Below are 16,517 nucleotides of genomic sequence, written 5' to 3'. Positions count from 1 at the left end.
GAATAATTTGTCAAAAATGGTACGGACTATCACACTTCACAACTAGGAATTAACGGCATAATATCCACCAAAAGGTTCCTTAAAGCAACTAATTTTTGGGTAATGATACACGTAGCCCTAAGGGTTATATACAAGAATTAAATATATTAGGAATTTATGACCAAAACACGCGTAAGTCAGTGTAATTAGTGTTTATTTTTTTTATTTACTAACTTTATACGATTAGTGTATATTCAATGCTTATATGTAACCATAAGAGCTATGTATAACATTTTCCTTTTTGAAAAAGGTTTTTAGTGTTAATTTCTTGACAAGTTTTGTATTCATTGTCATATCACCAGTTGATTTTATTAGGATGAAATCTTATTGAGTTTCCATAGGCTTAATTGCGTACAAGCCAATTAATGGAAATTTATCAAATGTACTCCTAGTCTATTGGATTGGAGAGCTTTCTTTAAACGAACACAAGTTCCCTCTACTCCAAACGAACAACAAATCAGTTATCAAATTTCTTGGTTGATCTTCATAGCCAAGGTAATAGGAGATGTTGGATCCATTTTCCTACACCACCCGCCACCCGGCACCTGCAAAGGCCGCTATTGTTTATAAAATCCATGAGTTATTTCTTGTGGCTGATTGGAGAGGAGAAAAAAAAAAAAAAAAAAAAAAAAACGGTGTTAAGGCTTTACTATGCTGCTAGTGCTTTGATAGCATGAAAGAAAGCAAATTAGTTTCTTGATTTTGATTTTACAATTAGCAAGAAGGTATTTATGCATGACAAACTGTTGACAATGCTGAACACAAAAACTATAGTAAAGATGGACTAAGCCCACGATACACTAGTCCCAACCTATTATCGCCTGAACATCCACCAGTAAGATAAACATTATGTTGAGTTATTGCCCTTACCGGTGAACCGACTTGCAAAGAATATCTTAAAATTAAACAGCCACTGCAACTGAATAAGGATCTGTTGTTAGTACCGTAAGCATGTACCATATGCAATGATAAGAACATATGAAGAAGATGATGACAACAGCAGCACAGCCTGTGTTTGGTATTGTGTAACACATTTCCAGCATAACTAGTTTTTGGAGATATTAATAACATGTTTATTTACATAAAAAAACAAACTAAGATGAGCTGATAAGGCACTCTTATTTTATCAATTGGAATACACAAAATAAGCAGATTACAGACAACACATCAAAGCTATCTCTAATTTACAAGATATTTCACCATATAACAATCGATGGCATTATTCAGCTCTGAAGTACTTGCTAGAAGAAGAAAAAAAAAAACACTTCATTTTTAAACAAAGCACTTGACAAAAATAGGCTGGGTTTGCACTGGTATGTTGAATCCAATACTTAGTTATTTTCTGCTTCAACTTCCTCAGGCTGCAGCCCTGCCTCGTTCTTATCTTTGATCGAAACCAGACTTTCCATGTAAGCAAAAACTCCTTCACACCACCTTTCCTTCTGAAATGCAAGATCTTTAATTTCTTGTGGTGTTTCGGGATCCAATAAGACCAGCTTACCATCAACACATTCTAGTAAGAGCCTGTTATTTCTCCAATGACCAACAGGACTCCGAATATCTGACAATGGTCCCACAGTAAATTTCTTGGTCCAACACTCCTCACTCCATATCCAAATTTCGAACTTCTTGTCTGTCTCATGGAGAGTCAGAAACGCAAGAGAATCATCATACACTCCAAGACACTTAGAACTTGGTTGTGCATAGTCTGGAACATCAATCTCTTTGAACGCATCAGTAGCCATATCAAAAGAAATGATCACTTCAGAACTATATTCAAGTGATCCAAACCAGTAACAACATCCATTCACATAGATGTAACATTTATTACTTTCCAAATCATAAGCTCTAGCCAGATCTCCGCAATACCTCCATGAATCAGTCCTTAACGAATAGACAAGGACTGACACAGGATGCTTGACATCACTTTCATCATCATCATTAGTACTCCAATAACCTTTCATAACAACCACCTTATAGTCTCCACTAACAGGATCAAACCCGAAACCATAAACTTCATTAGAAGCATAAGTGAATTCAGACGGAAGATCAGGCTTACAAATTATTTTAGGCAAGGGTTTAAATTCATTGATGGCCGGATTCCACAAAGCACGACCACTAGAATCGTACTGGTACAGATAATATAATCCATGACACGGACCACAAATATACGAGCTATACATTGGCATACTATATAACACTTCATCAGCTAAAACTCGATGAGATTCATCAAGCAACAGTTCATACAGCTGAAGTTCAGCATGGGTAACATAATATTGAACAAGGATACAACGGCGCCAACTTTCATCATTGTTATAGTAGTTATTCAGGTGTTTGGATATGAAATTTGGACTCGAAATAATAGCATGCCATGATTTGCAAACACTCTTAAACTGCAACAGATCTTTCACAGGTAACCTTGACAGAATCTCAATGATTAAATTTTCAGGCAAATGACCAATCCTTTCAATTGCAATTGACATTGACCTCTCTTTTTCATTATTAATTCTGAAAAATTAATCCCAAAAACATAATCAGCAAATTTAAAACACCCATCAAAAAATAAATTAAATTAGAAGGAAAGAGATATAAAGATTTGACCTTTGTTTCAAGAGATGATTAAAACGGCTGTTGTCATCTGACCAAGTGTAACGCTGCAAAGATAGAGCCATTGCTGCAACAAAACAAGAAGATTATTGGGTTAATTTTAACAACCAATTAACTAGTATATATAATGTATGAAATAAGAAATTGAAAGCAGAAAATGAACGGGGTTAGAAAATTTACAATTAAAATTCCAGGTTTAACGGCAAAGCAGGAAAACGAATGATAATTAGATGAAATTAAACATCAATTTGTTAAAGATTGATACAATACCTGGGTATTTGTTATAAAAGATTGATGGATCTGAATCTGGGACTGAAGAAGAAGAAGAAAATAAAAGTCAATCAAAATGACAAAATAATTGGCGAGTAAGTATGATGTCAATTTTACAAACTGAAAAAAAGGATAGTATTTTTGTGTCTATGGAGTACTTGTCTTGTTTAGTTGTTTACGTACGATTATACGAAAACTTGCGATATACTCCGTATATTTTTTCATCTTTTGTTTGTGTGCGCTTGCGAGTCCCAATACTTGTGATTATGATCGTTTTAGGGGTGCAATTTGGTTAACCAAATAAAGATTGGGTTGATGAGCTTTTGAGGGAATCAAGCCAAACACATAATCGCACATTATTTATTTATTTATTTATTTATTTTTGACTAATTTTGACAAGAAACACTCAATTTATGCGAGAGTTAGGATCTATCCTTGTTAATTTTTGTTAGGTCTACTAAAATCCATATCATTATGCCATCGATGATTCTTGTCATTTTTTAAATATGGAATGAAATAATGTTTATTGATCTGATAAATAAACAATTATTTGTCATTTGATAACTAAAACTATTGACATTGAAATCAGTATTATTGAATTAATGATTTATAAGGATTAATTGAAATATTATTTTTAGGCAACGACAATGAGGCTTAACATTACATGGATCTTGGTTATTGGTACATTGATACAAGTACACGCATGATTATTTATTCATATACTCCGTAAGAAGCTACGGATGGAGTAGTAGAGGTACGATACATGCTTAATTAATTGTCTCTAAAGTTGGCTAATGAAGCCATAATATGTACAAGATTAGAGCATTATTATTATTTTGAAGTGTTATTATAAGCTAAGGAAGGCAGCCATTTTAACATTACACAAGTGCAGATTGCAAGACTCCGACTATATATCATCGTCCAAAATCGAGCTTCCGATAACACTAAGGGTGCTAGACTTGTACTTGAGGAGCCCCATGTCGTTTTTTATTTCGTCTACTCTATTCACCTCCTGCCGGTAATCAACGTTACTTATTATAAGAGTTGGTGTAATAGTAACACATTTAGGTGTTGCTGCTTCTGCTTTATGTATAGCTTGAGAAATCGGATCCCAATCATTCTGAAAAGCCACCATTTTCTTTTTGAAGGAATCGGAATTATCCCCCCTAACTATTGCTTGCTCCATAAATTTGAACCGTGCTGCCTCTGGAACCATTTGGATCGCGATAAGAAAAAACCTAGCCTCATTCGTGCCCTTGTTTAGTTCACTCTCTTGTTTATTGTACACATTTCTAATGGCCCCGTCTAGGTTTTGTATTCCTAGTACAAGGTTCTTTCGAGTTGTACCAGCAGCTGGCTCTAGGCTGTTATAGTTACCTCCAAATCTAGTGGTTCTTTTAGTTGATCCTGGGAAAAGGCGGTCCTTAGCAGCCTGAGGAGCGTCACTAAGGAAATTGGCTCGGTACTTTCCATTGTATTTGACGTTGTCTTGATAAGCCCATACATATAAATCTTTGGCATCTATTCCTAAGGTCACCCATTGCGTGTTACTAATTTTGAGGTCTACTAAGACATATTCGGCTCCTGTTAAAGGGGGGTTTCGAGTTGATTGTAAGGTGCAAGCCCTAGTTGGGGCTTCTACTCGATTGCGCAATCTTGTTAGAAAACTTGAGTAGCCTGTAACACCGTTTGTTAGTTCAAATGTTACAGTGCTGTAGGATAGGGTTTCTCTGTCTTGCGCCGTTGTTAACGGTGGAACAACCGCCATCATCACCATCATGCACCACCATATAATAACCGATAATGGTGCTGCCAGCAACTTCATTTTTTTCTTGTTACCTTACCTGTATAATAATTACTGAGCATATTATAATAATTTAATTATACTGAATTCCCCTAGGCCCTAGCTACCACATGTTACTTTGATTGTATGATATCTTGTAAAATAATAATTTTTTTTTTGGTGTTCTAATCCGAATTCGGGGATCAGTTCTGGGTGGTTAAGTTCCAATCCCCTCCCAATTGTTGTTGCGGGAGATCGAACACAGGTCCTCCCTCAAGTGTCCACCAACACCCAATTGGTTCTTGTAAAATAATATGATAACATGTACACTAATTGTGATGGTATACATTAATTGAAAAATTAAAAATATGATGATGCAGTCATACAGATCGATCGAGTTTTTATTTTTTTAACGAAAAACATCAGGCCATCTTAGAAAAGGTACTAAATAAAAGTAATGTATGTAAGGCTTAGCTTTATCATATTACTTGTTCATCAACTCATAAAAAAATAAAAAAATTATTGGAAATATATACTTAAATATGTAAAAATTATTATTTTCAAGTCATAAAGTTTTAATACAAGTAACATCAAATCGGTAGAATTATTTTAAGTTTCAAAAATCATGTAAAAAGGCCATAATAATTTTAAGCTACCCACTTTTTAATTACCCGTCCAAAATTAAAAACCAGGAATATGAAATATGCATACGGAATACAATATAGATTAAAGAATTAGGCCAGAAAAAACAGTTTTCTACAAATGAAAAGATAGACAGTTGAATAATTTCACCATCATTTATTCAAGCAAGTAAAGATCGAAATTATTGCATAAGCTGTTGATAACAACACAATATCGTATACATTTTTTTTTTTGAAAACACAATAATCGTATACATAGTACGTAGTTAAAAGTATATATACACTGATAAAACAATGCATAATTATTAATGATTAAAGTTAGCTCCAAATTGAACCAAATACACAAAACTAAACATAAATGATTGGAAATTTGGGATAAAGAAACTTACGTAAATATTGAGGCGTTGGATGATGAAGAAAATGAGTGGTAACTAATGTGTGATAATTTAGTGAAAGACAAGGTCTAATGTGTAGCTAAATCTTCTTAAATAGGCAAATAGATCAACTTGCTAAGGAATAAGGAACTTATTAATTCAGAAACTTAATGATTAAACACGAGGATCACGAGTACAAGTAAGTGTCAACAACAATACATAATGATAATGTTAATTTAATTTAAATATAGTGGTCGTTTGAAATATGACAACTATAATATTTTGATGATTATATAGTTCATAATTAACGTATTTTTATCCAAGTAATTATATATATTTATCTATTTTTGCTATAAATTATTATTATCAGTATTTTTTTAATTTATCAAATTTTTAGTTTTATTTATGTAATTTTTACACTTATTTTATAGTTTCTCGAAAAATATTTATTTTATGTTGGATTAATATTTTCAAAAATTATATTTGCATTGTTGAAATTAGAATACTAATTGTGTCCAATTTGTAGTGTGAAAAAATGAATCGCTCATATTGTTTATCATTAAAATAATAAGGTAGTCATATTCCAAATGACCACTGTAGAAACATCCAATTTTTAATTTATTGGAGTACTATGCATTTGATATGTATTACGAGATCATTATGCTATTATGTAAGCCGAAGGATTCTATTAAGTTGATTCGTAAAAACAAAAATTGATAAGGGAATTCCTATCCACAAACATGCACAAACCTAATATTGGGTCATTTATGCCCTACTCCTACTATTATCGATCAAATGATTTTGGGATGAAATCTACTTGAACTTTTAAAGGGTGAATTTCTTTTTTGGCGACAGATGTGATGCATGTTGCCTGTACCTAAAGCAAATTGAATGTAGGTTGGTGTTGCATTGAAGTATAACATTTTCAAATGAGTGTCACAGATTGATAAATAAAAATATTAAGCATTACTTTCTCTTATTGCCATATAATTTTTCAGTTTTAGGCTAGATGAAAAGTCTTTGGATTTTTTGAAGTAGACTCTCTTTTTCAATTATGTGTACGACTTACACTCAGATCAAAAGGTACAAGAATTAATTTCATATCATTCAAACCCCAATTATATTTAAATTAGCCTATCTACATGCACATAATTATTGTTAGCTAGGATCAACGTGTTCTTTTCCAGGTTATAAACATTAATCTTAATAATTATCTAACTCATTGTTAAGAAATACTAACAATAAATAAGGTCTACTGTGTATATGCATGTAAATCTTATCTGTATATATGCATGTAAACGACAGATTCAAGTGTTGATTTTCTTACTCTTGTTAAATCCAACACTCTACTTGGTTGCGTAATAAAATATTTTAAGTAGGACCTTTTCTAGATAAGTTTGGTTCAATTATTACTCCACATTATTTTGGTCAATGAATTATTTTAACTAATGTAGTACACATATATATAAATAAATGGACTTTGGACCACGAGTTAAAAATAATATATTTCAAACACTAACATGTGAATTGGTTAAAAAATTCTACTCGTACTATATTCGTCCCTGTCATAAAAAAAAAAAAAAAATTGATTACAATTCAATTTGTAGATGCAATGTGATTAAAAAAAGGACATGATTGTAATAATTAAGGGTATGTTCTCATTGACTGAACTCAGCTGAACTGAATTGAACTGAGTTGAACTGAACTGAACTGAACTGAGCTAAACTGAGCTGAAATGAACTGAATATTTTATAAGCGAAGGAAATTAAGAGCTGAACTGAACTGAACTGAGCTGAGTTGAGCTGAACTGAACTGAACTGAACTTCAACGTAAGAGAACAGGCCCTAAATCAGCTAACCTTATTAGGTACATAAGTAATCTCATTAAATTAGAGCTTGTCTATATATACTAAAAAAAATAAATAAAAAAATTTAAAAAAGACAAAACCAAGTTAGTATTTAAAAATCAACCTAATAATTGAGCTCCGTCTGTAGCCATGTTAGTAACGAGGTTAATCGTAACGACGACTTATTTAAGTTTTGTCTTCATATATCATGACATTGAAATTTCAGGGGTTACATATGTAAATAAGAAAATAATATAAAACAATATGATATATTATCTTCAAAATTTCGTAGAATATTTTATATATAACTATCATCTTCATTAGTTTAAGACTCTTCATATGACTCTATATAAAGAGGGTCGTTTTTATAGTTTAACATTCCATTTTCTCCCTACTATTTATAAAAGTGAAGAAAGTCTGACACGAATTAAATTTAGGAAAAATTCCCCTAGACATATTAGCCTACTATTCTATTCGCCATTTTCTACCTAAAATGTAAGATTAGTAGGCCATACCCATTATTCCTTAATCCTTACAAAGTGAGAAATAAACACAAGCTATCTTATGTAGGGGTGTTCGCGGTGCGGTTTGATGCGGTTTGAATCATAAACCGCACCAAACAGAAAAAGTGCGGTTTGTAAATTTTTCAAACCGCACCAAACCGCACTTTTAAAAAAACCGCACCAAACCGCACCGCAAGATGCAATTTGCGGTTTAACCGTATTTTATTAAAATCGTAATTATTCTTTTTAAAGCAAAACTTTTGTTTTATATTATAATTATTAGTTGATAATTTAAATATTAAACTCTTTTTATTAACCTTTAATTAACTAATAGTAAAAAATTAGCTCATATATTTTAGTTCTTTTATATAATTTTAATGAAAATATAGTATAAAAATCGCAAACCACATTAAAGTTCGGTTAGCGGTGCGGTTTGGTCTCAATAATTTTGGAAACCGCATTAAACCGCAAACCACAATTTTCAAACCGCACCAAACCGCAAAATTGCGGTTTGGTTTGCGATTTGGTGCGGTCTAAACCGCACTCTGTACAGCCTTAATATTATGTTACCAATTACTCCTCCATCCTCTCTTATAAACCCTATCCTCAACTGTTGATTTTTGAAGATGTTTCACTCGTAAGAAAGCCCCAAATCTTATAATAAAAAGTTTTCTTTTTTACTTTCATTTGTGTTTTAAGTTTACAATAATGTTTTCTCCTTCTGAGAGGAACTGAACTTTTCTCCCTCGAAAAAAGGTTTTCAATCTTATACGAAAGATAATGTTTTTCGATCTCTTGCAAAAGATAAGATTTATCTCCTCTTTTCTAGGATAGGAGAAATTTCTTAATTTTAAATTCATAATAATAGATCTAATGGATTCTCGTGAAATGAAATTGTTTCGTCCATGAAAAAGTTTGAGAGATTGCAAAGACTACCGAGTTTTCAAATATATGTCGATGATCGTAAATCTTCTCTATAGATGTTGTATACTCATATGCTATTTTATTAATGAATTAATTTTATTTAAAAAAAATCACACACACAAGCCATCTTTGATGCTCCAGTTATTAAGAAATATGTCCATCTTTGTTTAACGTGTAGCTACAGTTTTTTCAATTAAGATGAATGGTCTTTATACTTTAATTACTATCTCCGATTCTTATTACTCGCAATAAAGAAATATTTTATGTCTCATAAATAATAACCCTTTATTGCAAGTAATAAGAACCGGAGGTAGTATAGTTTTGGTCAATTATAAGACATAGCAAAATTATATACAAGTACATATTTACATGTCATTACTGTTAAATTAGTCTTAGGGGCCGTTTGGTTGGGGGTATTCAACAAAGGGAATGGAAATCAACTACCATGAATCCCTTTGTTGATGTTTGATAGACAAAATCAATCATTCCCTTTACCCCTCCCATTACCCCATTTTCCTCTATCTTCATTCCCCCACCCCCCCCCCCCCAAGGGAATCACTCAAACCCCCAAATTCTTCTTCACCCAACTACCTTGACCAAATTTTTAACTACCTTGACCACTCTTGAAAACACCAACTGACTACCGACACCACCGCCTAGCCACCATCTAACCACCCTGACACCACCAGAACCATCGCCTAGACACCATCCAGCCACCCTGACACCATCAGAACCACCACCTAGACACCATCCAACCACCCTAACACCATCAGAACCACCACCTAAACACCATCCAGCTACCCTAACACCATCAGAACCACCATAACATCGTCGACGCCCCTGTCGCTCAACAAACCACCATCGAAACCACCTAAAACCACCGAAACCACCCAAATCCACCCGGAAAAAAAAATTCATCTTCCCCCTAATTACCCAACTTCATTGGAATTAACCCTCACCCACCACGTTCACCACTCATTATCCACAAAATCACCACACCCACCATGAAAACCACTACAAAAACTACTCCAAAAACTACTCCAAAAACCACCCAAAAACCCTAACCATTTCAACAAAAAAAACCCATAAACAACACCCAAACACCCAAAAAACAACATATGACACTCTATTAACAAACAACCTACTAGATCAATCAAAAAAATCATTTAAAAAAGAGAGAGAAGAGGGACAACATCAACAATTAGAAGGAAAAGAGGCGGCGGCGCGGTGGACGATAGAGGGCGGCGGTGTTGCAGGAAATTAGAGGGGAGTAGGTTGCCGGCAGGGAGGGGTGGGGACCGACGAAGGGGGTGGGGGAGCTCGGCGCCGCTGGGAGGAGGGTGGTTGGAGTTTCGTTGTTGGCAATGAGTTGGTACTTCCATGAAGTTCAATCTTCATTCCCTTTCCCCTTTGTGAAGTGTGAACAAACAACCTATAATAAATAAGGGAGTTGCTTTCCATGCTCCCTCTTTCCCTTTCTCTTAGTCTTTCCCTTTCCCCTTAGTGAACCAAACGACCCCTTAATATATTTTACAATTGTAATTAAAATTTATAAATTTTTCGTATATAATTAATACAAAGTATATAAATAAAGACTAATGGTCAAAATCGTGTGTGGAAAAATTTAAAGTTAATACAATGCATCCATGTAACAACGCTACAGAAATGGGCCTACATCGTAAAGAAGTGAAGCTATGTCCTCATAGAGCAAAGTCATTGGTTGCCCAAGCCAATGATGGTCATCAAATATTGAATTCATATCTCTCTCTTTTATTTCATTTATGTCTAATTCTCATACTCACTTATACCCATATATTCTCATTGGTTGTCCACTACTTACCCTGGTCATAAATATTTTCTTAATTATACTTGTACTAAATAACTAAAAAGAAAATTAAAAAAAAAAACTATCAGCCAATTATATCAGGACAAGTGGCGGACTCTAATTCTTTGCCTACCTTTTGCCAAAGATCATGGCCATGACCAGGTCATGGCATTTCTCTCTCCAAAATGGATGAAATTTTATTTTTTAAATATTATTTCATCTTCTCTCTCCTCATGCCCACTACAAAAGAGCAATCAATGGCTATGCTCTTAATTTCTCTCTAATTTTTTATCACGTGTACACAATGGTCTATTGTAAGTAGAGGTGTCAAAGCCGAATCGATCCAAAAAAACATCTGTTTCGAACTATAAACGATCCGATTTAACCTGAGTAATTGAGGACCTAAATCCGATCTATGACCGGCCTAAACTTTTTCCGAATTCGAATATAACCCGATCTAAACTAACCCGGTACCGATTTGACCCGACTGATTGAACTCAACCCGAACCCGATCGATATGACCCGACTTGAACACAAATCGAACAGATTTGACCTGACTTGAATGCAACCTGATTCGAAAATGACCTGACAAATAACTGATTTAATCCGATCTATTTTAACACGAACAAATATTAACCCGATTCGATTTTAACCCAGCCATAATTTTAAACATAACCTATTATTAACCCTTTTTTCAAGCTCTTATACTACTATATATTTACAAATTTACTAATAATTATAAATTTAGACAGTTTAAAACTCTAACAAATATCTTATACAAATGATTGAATTAGTAATAAAGCAAACTAATAGTACTGGTAGCCTCATAAGATTAAACAATTAAAGAGTAGTACCTTAAGCAAAGGACATTCTTTTTTGTATATCATCACCATATGCGACTATCAATCTATCAGTCTATCACTAGTTCATTATTAATCGTCTCACTTATGTAGATATGATAACTCATCGATAATTATTCAATTTACACTTTGCTCTAAGATAAAAGTTCCACAAGAATTATTAAATGAGAAAACTAATTCTTCGCATTTCATAATAATTAACCACGCAATATGAGAAAGTACACATGAATGACTTGATATCTACCCAATAATAAGGTAAAGATTAAATTCAATAGCTACTCTAGCTGAAAAATGATCTATTTGTATATTAAATTTGATCAACTTGACCAAAATATAGACAAATACGGAAAGGATTTGAATCGGTACGGTATTGGCCAAATTTGACTTGACCCGACCCAGCCCAATTTAAAAGAATAATTTTGACTCGAAGATATCAGATTCAAACATAATCGACCCGATTAGACCACTTTAGTGTTTTACTAAATATGAAAATTGTGAGATAAAATATAAATTCACTTTGTATACATTTTATTGTTCTAATATATGTAGAGCACAAGCTAAAGTTTGCATTTGAGTGATATGACAATCCAATAACAAAATTCAATACAACAATAACAAAATTCAATACAACAATATTATGGCTTGGTTTTATTTGTTTCGCTACATGCATTACATTGACAAGCACGGCATAAACATTTAGCTTCATTATTACCTTAAACATACATCATATATTTTTCTTAATTTAAACAACATACATTATATAAATTTCTTCACGTCAACAGCGGCGGCGGTGGCAGTGATGTAGACGGCTCATGGTTAGACCAGATCCCCACAAGTTCCACGAGTGTAGCATACAAGGTCTGGACAACACTTAAGGTAAGCGTTACAGATTTCGTTCCTTTGCTGGCACCAACCAGCAGCTCCGTCGTTGACCGTTTCGAGCATGATGTTTGAGAGGGGATTCTGTTGTATGGTGTTTGTGGTGAGCGGAGTTCGGCGCACTGCCAAAGTTGGTTGTGTCATGGTGCCTACCACAACAATGGCAACCATGAATAATAGCATTTGACCAACTTTCATGTTTTTGGTCATCTCGGACTTCTAACTATAGGACTTGTATTTTTTTTATATACAGAATGATTTTCTTGTATGAAGCTGGGTTGATGAGTTGTATTGAGAAAACTCGTTTTATAGCCGGCCCAATGTTTAGTTGTTGATGACTTTATTTTTTTTTTAAATGTCCTCGTCAATTAATTTAGTCCGCAAACTTATCTCATAGTAAGGATAAACATTACTACATACATTGAACTAGCTATAGAAAATTAAAAAAAAAAAAAAAAACTTATTACTGGAAGAAAAACGTGGATCAATTGATACTCAACTGAAGTACGGAGTACTAAACAAAAAAAGGACAATAATTGAATGGCCTTAAATAAATGTCATTCATACGTGTCTTTTTAATCAAGGACAACACTATTGTAGAGATAGGGCAATAAAGAAATAACAAAATAAAAAATAAAAAAAGTCAAAATGGATTTGGACCAAATAAGTACGGAGTAATAATGGTAATTAGCTTAGCATTTACAAAGACAACAACTAGCATGGTTTAAAACCAGTAACACATTTGCTAAATGGATGTTAGTACGGAGTAATAATGGTAATTAACTTCATGATTTGCAATAGCCTTCTTCTCTAATTCCCCAAGTTGAAAAAAAAGAGAGAGGGGGGAAGGAAACCATATTACCAATCAAGTTAAACTTGAAATTTTTTATTTTATATACACAAAGGCACATGATACACAAAAATTAGAGTATGCACATTTAATGTTTATTGATTATTTGAGAATATTAAAATGAGAAAAGAAAAAAAAAAGATCAAATGAGTTAAAAATCAACCTCAAGTGTATCGTGCACCCAAATGTGTATATATGTGTTTAAATCTACAAAACATGGTAGAAAAGGTTTTTGAACGAGAACTGTCTAACCTACACAGAGTATAAATTAAAAATGTCGAAGTATAGATGACATATTATATTGTGGGTGATCAATACATAAATTGTTTGAAATTGAAGGCCCTACAAGAAAAGTACATAAATTGTGCTTTCATTTAACAATTGGAAATTACAATACACCTTTGACAAATTAGCACAACATCATCGTCATCAACAACAATATTTTGTTGCTTATTAGACTGAATTAGTACCGCACACAAAACTTCTATTAGACATAAACATGTTATTATGACCACTTACCAAACGTGTCATTACTTAACATTATTACTTGTATTACAATAATTATATTAACTTGTACTTGACTTAAATAGAACTTCACAATTCAGCCTCATCCTCATCACTCTTGGTTATAAAATTAATTTTTTTTTTTTTTTTTTAAAAAAAAACTTTATGTTAGTCGTAACTCGACACTATATGCTTTTTAAGGTTTTCTTATAAAACTTGGATATCTTGAAAATAGTCGAAGCCATGTTTAAGATAATAGGTCGGGATAAATTGACCCCGCTTATTAACTCACTCTTGTAAGAGTTTGCTACATTAATCAATTATAATAAGAAGAGAAGACGGTTAAATTACTTATCTTGGACAAACAACGCATTCGATCGACAAATATAAGTTACCCAAATTTAATTACATATATTTATATATATGATATATGTACAATGTATGTATAATATGTGTACAAAAAATAGTATAATAAACATATTTAAGTTTAATTAGAATTAGTATGTATAAACCCACTTGAAAATATTACTAAGTTTGCCACTGATCTTGATATAGAATTTGATAAGAAAACTAAAAAACAATAACATGCTATATATATTAGTATGAATGAACATAACCACTTTAGTCGTAACATGACACTATATATTTCTTTAGGTTTGCTTATAAAACTTGGCTAGCTTGATATGAAATTTGATAATTAAGAAAAATAAAACAATGCTAGGCTATATATAAAGAAGATGCACTTTCTTGTAATGGAATTAGATGTGACATAATGTTTTTATTCTTACTGTTGACCCTTATGAGGTTTTGATGATGATGTTAAGAATTGAGCAAACTTACTTTTAATAAGGATTTTCTAGTGTTGTGATGTTGGCAGGTTCAGTAAGCATAGAGGGCTGAAGTAGGAACTGGGACAAAGGAACTTTAGAAGATCCATGAGGACAAGTAAAAGATAGAAGAAGAGTTCCAGCAATGGAACTTCCAGAAGTTTCTCAACAGGAACTTCAAAACGGGTTGTAACGACCTGGTTCCGGTGTAATGCTGGGGCAAGCCTCAATAACCAAGAATCAATGCAAAGATCAAGATATCAACTGAAGAAGATGGACTTCATAACTTATAGTTGTGTAAAAGATAAGTTTGTTTTCGTAGGATGATGTAAACATAAAAATGATAGATATGCATGGAACTTATTAGAAATCAGATAAAGCTTGGCAAACTAATTAATTCGTAAAAGATAATTATATGTTTTATGAAAAAGTACTTAATTGATTTTATGTTTTAAAATCTGGTTTAACTTGGTTTTATCTTTTTCATAAAATTCTATCTTTTAACAAAAACGAATTTGATAAAATTTGGTTTTCAGAAAAGCTAAATTAAATATGTTTGGTTTAGTTTTTAAAGAAGATAAGATCAGATTTCTATTTGATCTATCTTATTTGCGAAAACCCTAGTTTGAGAAGCTGAGAAACTTCTATAAATATAGAAGTATTTCAGCTTAGCAAAATGAGAGTTTTAAGCGTGAAAACCACTTAGTGCTTAAGAGTAAGTTTGCCAAAGGTTTAAGATTTATCATTTTGATTTCAGGTTTCATGTGTAGCTTTCCATTTATGTGTTAGAGTGTGTCTTTGAGTTGTAATTGGTTTTGGGGTGAGATTGTGAATTCTCTTAAATTCACGTTTGAGTGTATGAGTTTGAATTCTCTAAAATTCGAGTGGTAGTCAGTCACCCCGAGTGTGTCTTGGGTTGCATAGTGGGAAAAAGGAACCTGAGTGTGTCTTAGGTCGAGAAAGGAACCTGAGTGTGTCTTGGGTCGAAAAAGGTGCCTGAGTTTGTCTTAGGTCTGATAGGATAGGTTCTTATCAATCAGCAAGTGTCTTAGGAGGAACTTGCGAAGCAAAGGTCTGTGTAATAGGTTGTACTAGGAGAGTTGCCTATTATAGTGGAATTTGTTTATAAGTCCCAATAGGGCCGAGGTTTTACTTCCAGTTAGGCACTGGATGGTTTCCTCGTAAAACTTGTTGTGTGCTTTAAGTTTCTTTATGTTTTTATTGTTTATTTCCGCTTAAGTTCCGCGATTGGAACCTTCTACTATTCACCCCCCTCTCGTAGTAGTTCATCTAAACTAACAATTGGTATCAGAGCAGGTTCTCACGAAGTTACAAGCAACCTTGTAGAGTAAAGGTCCTGAAGAGATCAATGCTCACGAGAAACTTGAAGAAGGGTATTCTACCTAAAGACCACCAATGTTCAATGGCAAGTTTTATTCATACTGGAAGAATAGAATGGAGATATTCATCAAAGCTGAAAATTACCAAGTATGGAGAGTCATTGAAAGTGGTGACTTCGAGGTAACAAAAACCAATGCAAACAAAGAGGTAATCCCTAAACCAATAGCTGAATTTGATAAAGAAGATTACGAAAAATATGAGTTAAATGCTCAAGTAGTAAAAATCTTGCATTGTAGACTAGGACCTCATGAGCACAATAGAATCATGGGTTGTAAGTGTGCAAAGCAGATTTGGGATTTGCTGCAAGTAACACATGAAGGAACGAATGAAGTTAAACGTTCCAAAATTGACTTACTAATGTCAAAATATGAAATATTTGAAATG

The 16,517-nt window shown here is 33.1% G+C and overlaps 2 protein-coding genes across 3 annotated transcripts; both read right to left on the bottom strand.

Moving 5' to 3' along the window:
- Positions 1–1,139: 1,139 nt before the first annotated feature.
- Positions 1,140–3,121, bottom strand: LOC110702125 (putative F-box protein At3g10430). 2 transcript variants are annotated; one of them, XM_021879792.1, is made up of 3 exons: positions 2,917–3,121; positions 2,641–2,713; positions 1,140–2,547 (listed from the first exon to the last, which is right to left on the bottom strand). In XM_021879792.1, exons 2-3 carry the CDS (start codon positions 2,709–2,711, stop codon positions 1,371–1,373), a joined length of 1,248 nt encoding a protein of 415 aa, XP_021735484.1. In that variant the 5' UTR covers positions 2,712–2,713; positions 2,917–3,121; the 3' UTR covers positions 1,140–1,370. The 2 variants fall into 2 exon arrangements, with proteins under 2 accessions (XP_021735484.1, XP_021735485.1); XM_021879793.1 differs by having other exon boundaries at positions 2,827–2,919.
- Positions 3,122–3,547: 426 nt separating this feature from the next.
- Positions 3,548–5,851, bottom strand: LOC110702126 (antiviral protein MAP-like). The gene is made up of 2 exons (XM_021879794.1): positions 5,730–5,851; positions 3,548–4,760 (listed from the first exon to the last, which is right to left on the bottom strand). Exon 2 carries the CDS (start codon positions 4,739–4,741, stop codon positions 3,824–3,826), a length of 918 nt encoding a protein of 305 aa, XP_021735486.1. The 5' UTR covers positions 4,742–4,760; positions 5,730–5,851; the 3' UTR covers positions 3,548–3,823.
- Positions 5,852–16,517: the final 10,666 nt, after the last annotated feature.

This window comes from Chenopodium quinoa, unplaced genomic scaffold (genome assembly GCF_001683475.1).
Source record: "Chenopodium quinoa cultivar QQ74 unplaced genomic scaffold, ASM168347v1, whole genome shotgun sequence".
NCBI lineage: Eukaryota > Viridiplantae > Streptophyta > Magnoliopsida > Caryophyllales > Amaranthaceae > Chenopodium > Chenopodium quinoa.
This window is presented reverse-complemented; position numbering and strand designations above follow the sequence as displayed.

Coding starts and splice junctions, on each gene's coding strand:
- LOC110702125 (XM_021879792.1), bottom strand. CDS start 2,711: ATGGCTCTATCTTTGCAGCGTTACACTTGGTCAGATGACAACAGCCGT. Junction 2,548..2,640: donor AATCATCTCTTGAAACAAAG/GTCAAATCTTTA, acceptor TTAATTTTTCAG/AATTAATAATGAAAAAGAGA.
- LOC110702126 (XM_021879794.1), bottom strand. CDS start 4,741: ATGAAGTTGCTGGCAGCACCATTATCGGTTATTATATGGTGGTGCATG.